At 49.9% G+C, this 15,322-nt stretch overlaps 1 protein-coding gene across 4 annotated transcripts in view; it reads left to right on the top strand.

The window, feature by feature from the left end:
- CPNE5 (copine 5) overlaps positions 1-15,322 on the top strand; it is a 95,496-nt gene that overhangs the window by 23,215 nt on the left and 56,959 nt on the right. For all 4 annotated transcript variants that reach the window (XM_030795649.1, XM_030795648.1, XM_030795650.1 and 1 more), the window contains exon 4: positions 15,028-15,131. In XM_030795649.1, the coding sequence (XP_030651509.1) occupies positions 15,028-15,131 (104 nt within the window). The remainder of the gene's footprint in view (positions 1-15,027; positions 15,132-15,322) is intronic.

Below are 15,322 nucleotides of genomic sequence, written 5' to 3'. Positions count from 1 at the left end.
TCTTGCTATGTCGCCCAGGCTAGAGTACAATGGCACAATCACTGCTCACTGCAAACTCCACCTCCCAGGTTCAAGTGATTCTCTTGCCTCAGCCTCCTGAGTAGCTGGGATTACAGGCATGTGCCACCACGCCCGACTAATTTTCTATTTTTAGTAGAGATGGGGTTGGTTTCAGGCTGGTCTTGAACTCCTGACCTCCAGTGATCCACCTGCCTCGGCCTCCCAAAGTGCTGGGATTACAGGCGTGAGCCACCATGCCTAGCCGTAGACACTGTTCTAAGTACTTTACCTGCATTAACTCAATGAATCCTCACAACAATCCTATGAAGGAGGTATTATTATTATTATTGGCCCCATTTGACAGAGGAGGAAACTGAGGCTTTTTATATCACTGTTTCCTGTCCCTTTACCAACCTGAGCACCCTCCTGGACAGCATGTGTCCCCGCCATCCCCTTCTGCAGCCCAGAGCATCAGGGTCTGGCTCCCTCCACACAGGGGCTTGCCCTAGATCATCACGCTCCTCCCTGCTGGCCTCTGCATTCTATGAGTCTGCTTCTGAGGATTACACATCTAGCGACACTATCTAGTATGCCACTGATCTTTTGGCAGGTGTTTTTGACTTAATTCATACTGAGTTTGGGGACTTCTGTGTCTTTTTCCATGAGTTGCTGTCCAAATAGCTTTGCCAAGTTCCCTACCTCAGAGTTGGCAATGAGTTTTTGAACCTAAATCTGTGATTTCACATTTATCGCCATCATGTGTCGTTTGTTGGATTCAGTCCGTTGTTACAGTTTATGGAGACCATGTTGAATCACGATCGTGCATTCAGCATCTTGGTTATGCCTCCTGGTCCTGGGTCAGCTGTAGTCCTCACCAACACAAGTGACAAGGACTTGAATGGGATGGAGTACTGTGTTCCTCCACTAGAGATCTTTTCCCAGATTGACTTCAGTTTTTTAACTGACCTTTGGGGTAGGCCGTTCAGCCACCTATGTGCTATATTTTCCCATCTGGTCCCTAAAGACATCATGAATAACAGTCAAATGCATTTGTCAGATGAGGCCTGAACTTGATGTCCAAAACCCTGGGTTTTCATACCATCTCTGATATTTACTAACTGTGTGACCTAGGTGAGTTATTTATCTTCTCAAGTCTCAGCTTACTAATCTATAAAAAGGGGCTAAGAGACTTTCGTGGGTAGACTAACTAAGGTAATGCTTGTAAAAATTGCCTGGAAATATTAACCACAATCTACCATCGACCTGGGCGCTCCATCACAGTGGGAAAGGCCTCCCTTGGAGATCCTGTGAACTAAGCCAACCTTGGTGGCACTGGAGCTGAGTCCTGAGTGGTGCCATGCATCATTCTGGGGGTTAGGATGTTGCAGGTGGAGGGAACAGCAAGTGTAAAGGCCCTGAGGTAGGAACAAGCTTACTGCATTTCAAGGACAAAAAGAAGGCTGGTGTAGTTTGAGTGGTGTGAACAATTAAGACAGTGGACAATACGGTCACCGAGTCATCAGGTTCAGATCCTGTAGGGCTTCAGAGGCCATATAAAGAGTTCCGATACTGATCTAAGTGTGATGCTAAGCTACTTGAGGGTTTTCTTTTGTTTTGTTTGAGATGGAGTCTTGCTCCATTGCCCAGGCTGGAGTGCAATGGCTCCATCTCAGCTCACTGAAACCTCTGCCTCCCCGGTTCAAGCGATTCTCCTGCCTCAGCTTCCCAAGTAGCTGGGACTACAGGCATGTGCCACCATGCCCAGCTAATTTTTGTATTTTTAGTAGAGGCAGAGTTTCACCATGTTGAGCAGGCTGATCTTGAACTCCTGACCTCAGGTGATCCTCCCGCCTCAGCCTCCCAAAGTGCTGGGATTACAGGCGTGAGCCACCACGCCTGGCCTATTTAAGGGTTTTAAGCAGGGGAGTGATGCAGCCTGGTTTATGTTTCAGAAAGACGGCCCTGGCCACTGTGTGCAGAGTGGACAGCAGGGGAAAGGGCAGAAGCAGGAAGATAACTTGCAGTCTTGTGGAGGTTTTGGAATAAGACTGTGGTGGGCATGAACACTGGGGATGCAGTTCGTTCAATGCCAAAAGTTTAAATCTGAAAAGAAATAACCCTCGGCCTGCCAGGCCTTGAGCCCAATTTAGGATCCCTGGTGGCCTGGCCTTGGTCATTCCACATAGATCGTTATCTAAAGATATAAAGAAATGAGTGGGCCATCAGCATTGCTAAGGCACAAAGAGGAAGGCAGGCCTCTCTAAGAGGTGGACTCAAGGCAAGCATGGGGGTGGCTTTCGGGACTCTCTCCTTTTTGCAGAGAAGTCTGCCTCTGCAAAGAGAGGTCCCTCCTGAGCGTTAGGTCACTTGGAAAGCCTTTAGTGGCCTTTGCTCTTGTCATGCAGCTAGATTTTCAGGGCTCTGACTCCCCGTGATCAGGGTCCAGGACCAAAGCTCTACCTTAGGGACTAGACGGGTCTATGGCCACCCACTCACACTCTTAGGGTTAGAGCTTTAAAACCTGCTTTGGCACAGCGAGCTGCTGTCTCGGATGTTCCTTCGAATCCTGACTTTGCCACTTTCCTTAACCTCTCTCTGAGCCTTAGTTTTTTTCATCAATGAAATGGGTTCCCAATGCCTGCTTGGTGGACTGTGGTAGGGACCATATGGCAGAATCTCTTAGCAGTGCCTGCCTGTGCTCAGGACTTGTAAATATTCTTTTTAGTATTAAACAGTACCATCAGGCAAGCTGTAAAGAGGCTCTATCCCCTTTCCTGCCTCTCCTTAAATAAGAGCGTGACTGACATGCCTTCTACCCTGTACAGTCTCCACATCAGCAGTACCCCATTATCTCCCTTGGCCCTCACCACACCCAGATGAGGAAGCAGAGCTCAGAGGGATCCCGGCTTTGCCCAGCAGCTCAGCTAGAAAGTGGCAGAGCCGGGATATGAATGTGGTTTTCGGAGTCGGGGTCCCTGGTCTTCTCCTCTGCCCAGACCATGGACTTTCAAAGTGGGCTTTTCTTGTTTGTTTCTTTTTGAGACAGAGTCTCACTCTGTCGCCCAGGCTGGAGTGCAGTGACACAATCTAGGCTCACTACAAACTCCACCTCCTGGGTCCAAGCAATTCTCCTGCCTCAGCCTCCCGAGTAACTAGGATTACAGTCATATGCCACCACCTCCAGCTAATTTTTGTGTTTTTAGTAGAGATGGGGTTTTATCATGTTGGCCAGGCTGGTCTCGAATTCCTGAGCTCAGGAGATCCGCCCGCCTTGGCCTCCCGAAGTGCTGGGATTACAGGCATGAGCCACTGAGTCCAGCCTAAAGTGTGCTTTTCTATCCCCAGGATTTGAAGGTGGCAGCTCCAGGACCCACCATGAACGTGTGTGTAGCCCCTGCCTCCCTTTCCTCCTTCAAGCAGAGGTATTCATTATTTCTGGGTAATACATTAGACATGAGCCTGAGATTTCATTTGAAGAAAGGAGCTGGCTTTTCTAATAAACCCTGAGTTCTAGGCCAGGTCCCCTGGTGGCTGATAGATCTATTTGCTTTTCAGTGTTAGCGTCCAGGTGCACTTTACAGTTGTGGCTGAGCTGTTGAAAGTGTGCTCTCCAAAGTCCAGTTTAAAAATGGGCCCACCACCTGCCCAGCTGGGGATCTTGGCCAAGCGCTTAGGCTCACAAGCCTGCTGTGAGGAGTAAATAAGCTAATTCGTGTAAAGTGCCTGGCCTGCAGAAAAAGCTCAATAATGGCTCTTCTTGTAAGAAGCCCTAAGTAAGAAAACCAACGCTTTATCCGGAGGAAGGAACTATTGACAGTATCATTTCAGACATTGTGATGCCATTTGGCAGGGGCTATCGATGTTTTGGGGTGAGCTGGGGGACATGTCCCAGGGCCCCCTCGATGATGCTTGGCTTCCTTTAGGGTGGGGACTGCTCAGGCCCCCCACCCTCTACAGTCAGACCCGGGGCTGGAAGGCTGGGGGTGGGGACAAGACGGTGGAGAGTGTTTCGTTGGCAGCTTGGCGGCCAGGCTCATTGGTAAAGGGTCATTCCCCCAGGAGCTGGGATGATTGAACAGATTATCTGAAACAATGGCTAATTAGGAACTAAGCTTTTTGGCAGGAAGTCTTTCATTCTAAGCTTGGTAAAGTTTCACACCCTGACCCTGGTCTCTGGGCGAGATAGGGAGGCTTCTCTGACCAGGCCTTCAGAGCCTGGGCTCCCCTAACTCAGGGCCCCTGTCTCCATCTCTGCCCTGCCTCACCTGGAAGCCTTAACAAAACAGGCAGCCATTTGGGAGGTCACCAGGCCTAAGAAACAAAAGGTGTCAAGGTCATGGCTCACTCCCTGTGATTTTAGGCAAGCCCCGTCTCTCGCGGGGCCTGGTTTTCCTCACTGCAACAAGGAGGGGTGGCCACAGAATTCTGGACTCCTTCAGTGACAGAACCGGAGATAACTTTCCAGACCCAAGATCGTGGGAGGCCTGGCATGGCCAGATCCTCTGTTCTCCTCCGGCTCCCCAGGCCCTCCTTTCCTGTCCCCAGATCTCAGGCCACTCTTCCCAGCCACTGGGGGCCCCCATCTGGCTCCTGTTCCCAGGGCCAGCCTTGGAAAGCACATTCCCTTTTTCTGTTTCTATTTGAGTCAGGTAGCTTTCTGGCCTCTAATTTTAATCCTAGTGAACATGATTCATGAGGGGCCACGGCTGGGCTCTGCAGCGAGGCTTTCAGAATCCCCAATTAAGGAGCCATCAATAATATATGAAAAGTATTGGGGGAGCTATGGCTGGGGAAGGGAGCAGCTTGTGAGGTAGGGAGCAGCTTGTGAGGTAGAGAGCAGTCTGTCAGCTCCAGCCTCCTATCCCACCGGCACAGCACCTGGGGGCTTTGCAGCTGGGGGATGGCTCCGAAGCTCCATCCAGCTGTAATTTGTAAAAAGGCAAGAGCTGCCTAAATCCAGGGCCGTGAAGATTGTTCAGGCTTGCAGAGAGCCACCCACGCATGCCTGAGGTAGGGGCTGTGGTGAGCACAAGGGATGCTCTGCCTTTCTCACTCCTGGGAGTCCCGGCCCTTCCTTGCCCACCATGGGTTGCCTCTGGGAGGGCTTCTCTGGCCTCCAAGAGCTCCGTTCCTTCATCGGTAAAGTGGGGATGATAATAATTTCATCACCACGGGGTCATTGGAGGGGTTAAATGAGATCGTGGATGCGTGGAAGTGTTTTGAAGTTGAGAAGTCAGGATACCAAGCGGAAGGAGGAGGAGGAGGATCGGGTGGAAGAAAGAAACCTAGGCAGGGATGTCCACAGGCTTCTGGGTGAACCAGGGCTCCACTCAGCACGGGGAGCCCCACTGGCTGGGGTACCCGTCAGCATCCGTTTCCTAATGAGTTGTGTGACCGTGACCCCTCCCATCTTCTCTGCCTTTGTTTTCTCTCCTGTTAATTCAGAGGATTTGGTTCCCTCCAGCTCTAAAATCAGGTCCTAGGTCAATTTGGGTTTGTTTTTTTGGTTGTTGTTTTCGCTTTTTGTTGTTGTTGTTTGTTTGTTTTTGAGACAGGGTCTTGCTCTGTCGCCCAGGCTGGAGTGCAGTGGCACAATCACGGCTCACTGCAGCCTCAATCTCCTGGGCTCAATTGACCCTTCTGCCTCAGCCTCCCAAGTAGGTGGGACTTCAGACATGTGCTTCCACACCTGGCTAATTTTCTTATTTTTTGTAGAGATGGGGTCTCACCCTGTTGCTCAGGTTGGTCTCAAACTCCTAGGTTCAAGCGATCCTCCTGCCTCCCAAAGTGCTGGCCCAACTTGTTAACATTTTTAAAAGGAAATCACAGGAGGGTCAAGGACTGTCTCTCTCCTCCTCCTCTCTCTCCTCCTCTTCTCTCTCTCAATCTCTCTCTCTCTCTGTCTCTGTCTCTCTCTTCCTCCCTCCCTCTTTCTCCTCTCTCTCTCTCTGTGTAGGGGCTGCAGGGAAAGGGATAGAGGTTGGGCAGGGTGTTAGGTCAGGGACACTCACATTATGATCTGATCTATGGGTCCACCCAGACCCACAGGGAGTGTTAACAAGGGAGCAGGCACAGTAATCCCAGAAGCTCAGAGACTGCGCTAGGGAGTAGAGAAATTACAGGGATGAGAACTGTCAGACCTAGTCCCAGCCTCCATTCGCAGCATAGGCCTCTTACTGATTAGCGACTATATCAACTCCTTATTGATTTGGAGCCAGCCAGCCTGGATTTGAATCCTGTTCCTACCACCTGCTAGCTGTGTGACCTTGGGCAAGTCTCTCAATCTCTCTGAGCCTTATCTCAATTTACTTATCTGTAAAGTGGGGAAAATAATAGTTCTGCCTCGGAAGGTTGTTATGAAGCTTAAATGAATGACCATATGGATAACATTTAGTGCCTGGCACACAGTAGGGCTCTGTGAGGGTTACTATCAATATTGGAAACCAGCTCTGCAACAGACACTCCGTGCATGTCCCTTCCGTCCTCCCTCTGGAGGAAGGAATGATTTACTCTGTTTTAGCAACAGGGGGGTGCACCCTTTCAGGGGGTGTCTCAGGCAGATCATAAGCAACAGAAGCCAGGCCTGGGAGGGTCCTGGGCCCCAATGTCCTGCAGCCATGGGCATTTGTGGGGAGACTCACGTGGCGGGAGATGTCTTTGTGCTGTCTGTTGCTGCCTCCCAGCTGGTGGGTGATGAGGAGGAAGAAGGGGCCCAGATTTTAGAAATCTGGAAGTAGGCTGGGTGCGGTGGCTCACGCCTGTAATTCCAGCTCTTTGGGAGGCCAAGGGGTGGGGGGTGGGGGGTGGATCACCTGAGGTCAGGAGTTCGAGACCAGCCTGGTCAACATGGTGAAACCCTGCCTCTACTAAAAATAAAAAAATTAGCCAGGCATGGTGGCGGGCACCTGTAATCCCAGCTACTGGGGAGGCTGAGGCAGGAGAATCACTTGAACACGGGAGGCGGAGGTTGCAGTGAGCCAAGATTGCGCCACTGCACTCCAGCCTGAAAACAAGAGCAAAACTCCATCTCAAAAAGAAAAGAAAAGAAATCTGGAAGCAACAGAGAGGGCACTTCTTCCTGGGCTGCCTTTCTCTGCACATCCTAGTCCGTGATCAGAGGCTGAGCGGGCGACCTCTCTCCCTTACTCTCACTACGTGGCTTCCATGCCCAAGGGCTCCTCCTGCCTTCTGGTGGCCACAGTGAGTTTCTTCTCTAGGCCCCAGGTCTCTAAGAAAACCTTAGGTTTTCTGCTGCCTTTTTTCAACTGAGGCCTGGGGTACTAAGGACCCTGGTGTCGTGAGTAGCCCGTAGGGAGGGTAGGGCCTGGATCCTGATGGAGAAGTTGGTTTGTTCGAGCAAAGGGCCAGCCCTGCATTTGCCTCCAGTCTCACCCCGCATACAGGAGATACCTAGAGAGCAACCAGTGAGAGCTGGGGCTTTCGGGAGACCCCGTTAGATGGAGGACGGAAACCCTCTTAGATGTGGAAGATGAGCAGGAAGGAGTGGGAGCTGAACAGGAAATGTTAGTGGTAGAACTGGCAGCATGTTAGAGATAAAGCTGAGTTTAAAGGCTTGGGAGATGAACACACTTCCTGGATGGCTGAACCAGAGTTAGGGATTTAGAAAGAACCAGAGTGTGGGATCACCTATGCACAGAGCACGTTTTATGTCCCAGGCTCTCTTCTAAGTATATTATAGAAACCAAATCATTTAGGCCTCCAACAATCCCATAACATGTAGATAAATTGCCATTCCCGTTTTACAGAAGAGGAAACTGAGGCACGGAGAGGTAAAGGCATTTGCCCAAGCAGGGAGTAGCAGAGCCAAAATTTGAACCCAGAGGCCTGGCCGCAGACTCTGCACTATTAATGACTTCACTTTACTGCTTTATGTGGGAAACCCTAAGACCTGTCTTCAAAGCTAGGACCAGTGATTCTTAAAGCTTTTTGAAGACGTGCTTCCCTCTGAGAAACTGATGTAAACCTTGGCTGTTCTCCCCAGAAAATGCAGGCATGTACAGACAAGACATTTGCATTCGATTTCAGGATGTCACAAACCCACATAAAGCCCAGGTTAGGAGCCTCATACCCTGACTCTAATTTAGGAATTGTCCGTCCCCCAGCCCTCACTCTGGCACCCATGTGGATGGGGCCAGGATGGCCACTTTCTACAATGTGGAGGAGGCTGGCGTTAGGGGGCCATGGCCCCTGAGAGACCCCACTGAGGCCCTTAAGTGGGACAGCAGTGCTGAGATCCTGCATCCCAAAGGGCTGACACAGGACATTGGTATCTTGGCTGCATGATCGGGAGTCATGCACTTTCTTGGTGACACGAATGTTACACAGTGGAGTCTGAGCAGAATAGGGTGGAGGCAGGGGCTGTCTTGGTTTATGTTCAATTGAGTTGGAAATTGTATGTGTGTAAACATGTTTGTGAGAGATAAATTTTATCAGTGAGGGTCCCAGCAGGAAAGAGAAACTCAGAGGGTTTAACTGGAGAGATTTTAATGAAGAGATTTCTCTCAAAGGTATGGATGAGCTTGGGGAAATCCACAAGGGATAGAGCATCATCTGGGGACTTGCAACAGCAGGGAGCTGTGGGCACCCAGGCTTGCCATGGCGATGGGAGAAAGCAGTGCTGCTGTCTGAGTGTGGGGTGGAGGGCCTGCCTGGTGGAGTCTGTGGTCCTAGAGGGAAGCAGCCCCTCCCACAACCATGGAGCTGAGGCTGGGCAGGAGTGGGAAGAAATACCCCAACCTCTGTCTCTTCCTGTCTCCCATCTGCCAGTGCCTCCCACTGGCCAAACCCCACTGGAAGCCACAGGGTGAGGGAACGATAGTGTTGCTGTTCAAGAGGAAGCAATCTCCTGTAGGCTGAAGACTGGAGCTGGGGCGGGCAGCAGGCGGCAGCCTGAGACTCTCCAGCCTCCAAATCAGCCCAGGCCCAACTGCCAGCCCCAAGAGCCCCCTACAGGCTGGGTGCCCATGTCTTGACAGAAGCTGGCCCCTCCTGGCCCCGTAGTTGGATGCGGGGCAGGAAGACCTTGCTTGCCCAACCTGGGTTCTCAACCTCAGCCCTGCTCTGGGCTTCCCTCTGAGGGCAGTTTGGTGACACTGCTGCCTACCAGCTCCATACATCCCAGCTGTCATGTGTAGCAGAGTCCCAGGGAGTCACCTAATTTAGTCCCCAAAGAAGTTTCCCGCCTGCCCCCACATTGAGGGTCTCACTGGAACTGATGGTATGTAATTAATGCTGCTTAATTGATGTTCATGGAGCTTAGTCATAGAGGTTTTAGGAGCCCTTGGGAGCATCTTTTGGGGCATGTCAGAAGCTTTTTCCACTGAGTTTTGTTGCCAGGGAGAGAGCCTTTCAGAAGGCAGATTCCCTCATTTCCAGGCTTCCTTCTCATTTGTACTTTTTCTTTCCTTCTGCCCAGTAGGAGGCCGTCCCAGCCCCGGGGGTCAGGGAGGTCCCTGTCACCTCCCCTGTCACTCAGCCTCCTGCCCAGTTTTCATCCTTCAGCCTCCCCAGCGCACACTTGCCCACCTTCCCTAGCAATTCTCTGAGGCTCTCTGCATCACATCCTGCACGCAGATCGCTTGGGCATCCTTCAGCCTTTGTTCATCAGAATTCCTGTGCTTATCAGTGTTTGGTGGTCTGTGAGCAACGTGAGGATCCTCCACTCCTAGTATCCTCAGAGCCCAAAGTGTGGACAGAGGGGCTCAGAAAGGCTTGGAAGCAGGGACAGGCACGCCCAGGGAGCTGGCAGAATGAACAGGGCTGGCTGCGCTCCATATTACGGGTGGTGAGGGGTTAACCTCCCTGCTCCTTCCCTAAGTAGGATTTGCTGCACAGCAGTTAGATTGCATGCCGTCCTGTGGTTCCCAGTGCTCGGGTGCTAATATCTCATCTCTCCAAGTCCCTTCTGGCTTGAAAACTCTATAAGTCTATGTAGAATGAAATACAGCAGCCAAACTGATTTTTTTTCAATGTCTCTTCAGTTGTGTTCCTGCCATCATTAATGGGGTATAAGTTGGGCCTGACAGGACCTGGTGGCTTCTCAGATTTTAAAATCCAAGTTTTAGCATTTTTTTTCCCTTTGTTATTCATCCAAGTAATGAAGGCTATAAAACATCTTCAGTAAGTCCCCAGATTGTGGATTTTGCAGTTGTTTGTGATCTGCATGTCTTAACTACCTCTGAGTCTTAGTAATCTGTCACTGTCCAGCCTAGCTCATGTGCCCCCTTTCCTGCTCTAGGAGATATTGGGGGTGGGCTTGGAGTTCCCCCCGTGTCCTGTTTCCAGGGGAACTCCACTGTCTTCTTAGGCAGAGTCAATCTCTAGGGTATTCCCCTTTACTGAAGCTGCAAGTGCCATTTTAAAAGCAGCCTTGCCATCTTCCTTAATGGGTGTTTTCCTTTGAGCCTATGCTGGGGGTGGGGCGGGGTGGGGAGGGAAACTGTGTATAGGATGCCTGCTCTTTCTGGACTGGGGCTTATCTAAAAATCCTACTGGAGGGATGCTTTGAGGTTGTTGAAGGAGGAGGGCAAGTGTATTGAGAGGAAGGAAGTAAGTCTCTTCCTTAAGGGAGGATTTTCTCAAACCTGGGTGTTTACCTGGAATATTTTGCAAGAAAGCCATTAAGAGACATGTTCCTTTTGTCTGAAGGCAGGAGGTATTCATCAAGAATCAGAGCAGGAGAGGAGAATGCAGGAACTCTTTTGGAACAGGGGTTATGCGTTGTAAGATTGTTATTGAATTTAGGGAGTGGGAAAGGAACCCAGTCGTATTCAATTTGATGTCCTCTCCATTGCTTGACACATACTGGGACTTCTATAAATGCTTGTGAAGTAAACCTCATCTTTATTTGATTTTCATAATGCTTGATGACTCCTCACAGTTAGATGCAGTAAAAATATAATGGGCTTTGGAGTTAGATATACCTGGTTTAGGTCCCAGCTCTGCTTTGTTGTGTGATCTTGGGCAAGCTACTTAACCTCTCTGATTTTTAGTTTCCTCGTTTGTACCTCACAGGATTTTTGTGAGAATTGAATGAGATACCTTAATGATGCACTTAACCTACTGAGCATTCAGTAGGGGCTGGGTAAATGTTAGTTTACTGCCTTCCTCCTGCTGTGTTCTCATTCATTAGTGGTTCTCAACTCCATCTGCACATTACAATCACCTGGGGAACTTTAAAAAAGCACAGTTGTTCAGGCCCCACCCACTGAGATTTGTATTTAATTGGTCTGTGGTGGGGCTGAGCGTGGGTATTTTTAAAAAGCACCTGTTAAAGCATATATTTTTTAAAAAGGTAAAATCATGACTGCCATACAAGTATAAAATTAGCATGACAAATATTTATTATCAAAGCTTGTTAATTAATGAGGAAACCAGTAAGATGTTGCAACCAGTTCAAATAATTCAAACAACACACACATATAGGTGATCAGGAGTGTTGAAATGAATTTACACGTAGATGCAAAATTGGTCAATATCCATACGGCACAAAAACGTTTAAAATCGCTCCTGGTGCATCGTATGTGTTCAATAAACAGTAGCTATTACGATCTAAACCTGCAACTGTGTGTTAAACGCTGTGTTAGGTCCTGGGCTGCAAAGACGAGGAGAACTTGGATTCTCCTCCTGCTTGAGAAGCTCACAATCTCGAGGGGTAGAAAGAGACTCAGTAGATCATTATCAGGGCCGCGCAGTAAGTGCAGCCTTAGAGGTGTAGGAGGACGGTGGGCGCGCACGGGAAGGGTGGGGAGTTGGAGAACAGGATGGCCAGGGAGCGAAGGCTCCGAGCGTTAGGAATTGGCACATATTGGGGGCCCCTTAGGAGGTTGCCATGGTAGGTCGAGGTGACAAGGTGAGAAAGTGATGAGGCCAGACCAAGGCCACAGCAGAGGAAGAGATTTAGCAAGTGAGATTGATTGGAACATGAGATTGACTCGCCAAGGGAGTGAGGGACAAGAAGATGCCAAATCTAGTGCTCCTCAGATGACCCCATGTTACCTGGAGTGGGAGCTTCCCTCTCCAGTGAGACGGAGTCTTTCTCTGTTGCCCGGCGGGGGGGTGGGTGGGTGGGTACAGTGGTGCCATCTCAGTTCACTGCGACCTTCACCTGGGTTTAAGTGATTCTCCTGCCTCAGCCTCCTGAATATCTGGGTCTATAGGCATGTGCCATCACGCCCAGCTCATTTTTTTTGTATTTTTTTTTTTTTTAAAGAGAGATGAGGTTTCACCATGTTGGCCAGGGTGGTCTCAAACTCCTGACCTCAAGTGGTCTGCCCGCCTCAGCCTCCCAAAGTGCTGGGATTACAGGTGTGAGCCACCGCGCCCAGCCCCTTTGGAAGTTTCTAACTTAATTCAGGGTAGAAGGGACACTCAGGGTAAGTCCCAGGTAACCCAGGGCCTCATCTACCACATGTGTGAGGGGCCCATGTGCTGGTGTTTTCCTGGACTGCAGAGCCCCATCAAGGAAGACTGATACGCTGACACTCAAGATTATTAAGAAGGATTAACGCCTATTTAAAATATTTTGCTTTGCACCTGCCTGTCTTACTACTTTGAGACTCTGGTCAATATTGTAACGAACAGCACCCCTGCCTTCATGGAGCATTCAGTGTGGTGGGTTTTTTGTTTATTTTTGTTTTTAGAGACAAGGTCTCTCTCTGTTGCCCAAGCTGGAGTGCAGTGGTGTGATCATAGCTCACTGCAGTGTCACCCTCCTGGGCTCAACTATCCCCCAACCTTAGCCTCCTGAGTAGCTGGGACCCCAAGTGCATGGTACTATGCCTAGCTAATGGTTTTTGTTTTTTAATTGTGGGGGAAAAAGCACATAGCGTAAAATTTTCCATCATAACCTTTTTTTTTTTTGAGACGGAGTCTTACTCTGTTGCCAGCCTGGAGAGTACATTGGCGCAATCCCGGCTCACTGCAACCTCCACCTCCTGGGTTCAAGCAATTCTCCTGCTTCAGCCTCCGGAGTAGCTGGGTCTACAGGCGTGCGCCACCACGTCCAGCTAATTTTTGTATTTTTAGTAGAGACGGAGTTTCACCATGTTGGCCAGGATGGTCTCGATCTCTTGACCTCGTGATCCGCCTGCCTCGGCCTCCCAAAATGCTGGGATTACAGGCATGAGCCACCGCGCCCAGCCGCATCATAACCATTTTTAAGTGTACAGTTCAGTAGAGTTACAAATGTATTTGCACTGTTGTGAAACGGGCCTCTAGAATGTTTTCATCTTGCAAAACTGAAACCCTATACCCATAAACAACTCCCCCTATACCCCTCCACCCTGCCCCTGGTCACTGCCATTCTACTTTCTGCATCAATGAATTTGGCCACTTTAGATACCTCCTGTAAGTGGACACATACATTATTTGTCCTACTGTGACTGGCTTATTTCACTTAGCATAATCTCCTCAAGGTGCACCCATGTTGTAGCACATGACAGGATTTCCTTCCTTTTTCAAGGCTGAATAATAGTCTGTTGTAAATGCAGTGGTTTTAAACTTCACCTCTTAGCCCCTCACCCCTTCTTTGAAACAAAAATTTTGCTCAAAACGTCTACTGTATTGAGCAGATAAAAAAGAGAGCTGCTTTGATGGGATGTTTGGCCTGGAGTCATGCTCGCTCTGCCCTCCTCTGTGGCCTGTGGAGCCTCCAGGGGACTTGGGTCCTAGTGGGCCGCCTGGCCCAGTGGTTCTCAAAGTGGAGTCTCCAGACCCACAGCATCAGCGTCACCTGAGGACTCTTAAAATGCAGATTCCCAGGCTCCACTCGAGACCTACTGAGTCAGAGCCTCTGGAGTGAGGCCCTCCACAATCTGTATTTTACCAAGTGATTCTGATGCCCAAAGATGGGGAGTGATTTGGCCTGAAGTCATTTGCGAAATTGAATGGGATTCAATTATTGACTGCCTATTATGTACAAAATTCTAGAGTATCAGCTGCAAGGGCAACCGAGAAAATTCAGTCTCTGAATTAGTTAGCTATTGCTGAGTAATAAATTCCCCCAGAATTCAGTGGTTTCAACAGCAGGCAGGAATCTGAGTGCAGCTTTGCTGGGTCCTCTGGCTCAGGGTCTCTCACAAGGTCACAGTGAAGTTGTTGGCTGGGGCCTCAATCGTCTCAAGGTTCATCTGGGCAAGATTTGCTTTGCAAGCTCACCCAGTGGTTGGTGGCAGGATTCCAATCCTTATGGATGGGCAGATTGACGGCCACCGCTCTTCACTGGTGTTAGCCTGGGGCCTCCTCCTTTCCTTGCCGCCCTCTTCATAAGGCAGCTCACAACATGGCAGCTGGTTTTATCAAGTGAGCAAGCAAGACAGAGCAAGACAGGGTGCCCAGACGGAAGTCTTAGTTGTTCATAACATAACCTTGGAAGTGACATTCTATGACTTGTGCGATACTCTGTTCAGTACAAGTGTGTCACTAGGTCCAGCCTACGTCCGAGAGGAGGTGATTATGCAAGGGCATGAATACCAAAAGGGGGGGATCTTTTAGGAGGTGGTCTCCTACAGTCGTCCCCGCCTCTCCCCTTGTGTTTGCAATTAGGGAATCAAATAAGTACACACCTAGTTGTGGAATCAATTCTCAGAACGGTGGTCATGGAGTGGGCACGAGTTCAGTGGAGGCTCAGAGAAATAAAATTCTCTGGTTGGAGCAATCAGGAAGGCTTCCTGGAGGAGGTGGCATTTATATCAGGCCTTGAAGGAATGAGGATATGCCACTGGCAGAGACGGGGAGGCCAGGTGAAGGGAGGGGCCTGCTCAGATATTAAGACCATCAGTTTGCCTGGAGATGGGGAGAAGCCATGTGGGTTGGAGCCATACTGTATATGGCTTCCACTGTCAGATGGAAAAACTCATGCTTTGATTGGGAGGGCATGGATGTCAGGAGCCTGGAGAGACAGGGCTTTCATAACTGCCGGAACCAGGACTAAGGGGCTCTGAGCCCAGTGCTCTCCCCTGCTCCACCAGCCCGGCCCTGAGGTCCACCCTCCATCTTCTCTTGCAGTTCGGGCGCACCGAAGTCATCGACAACACGCTCAATCCTGACTTTGTGCGCAAGTTCATTGTGGATTACTTCTTCGAGGAGAAGCAGAACCTCCGTTTTGATCTGTAAGTGGAAGATGGTGCTGAAGATGCAGCCAGGTGGGGAGGAAGATTGCTGGGAGGTGGGACCACAGACCTGTGGCTGTGGGAGGAGCTGAGAAATTAGTGGGAGCCCAGGGTTGGCCTGGGATAGAAGTGACAATTAGCTGAAGTCACCTGCACCCTTACCAGGAGAGATGGAAAGGAGGAAGAAGAGA

This window comes from Nomascus leucogenys, chromosome 17 (assembly GCF_006542625.1).
Source record: "Nomascus leucogenys isolate Asia chromosome 17, Asia_NLE_v1, whole genome shotgun sequence".
Lineage (NCBI taxonomy): Eukaryota > Metazoa > Chordata > Mammalia > Primates > Hylobatidae > Nomascus > Nomascus leucogenys.
The sequence above is the reverse complement of the archived record's forward strand: the minus strand, read 5'-3'. Positions and strand labels throughout refer to the sequence as shown.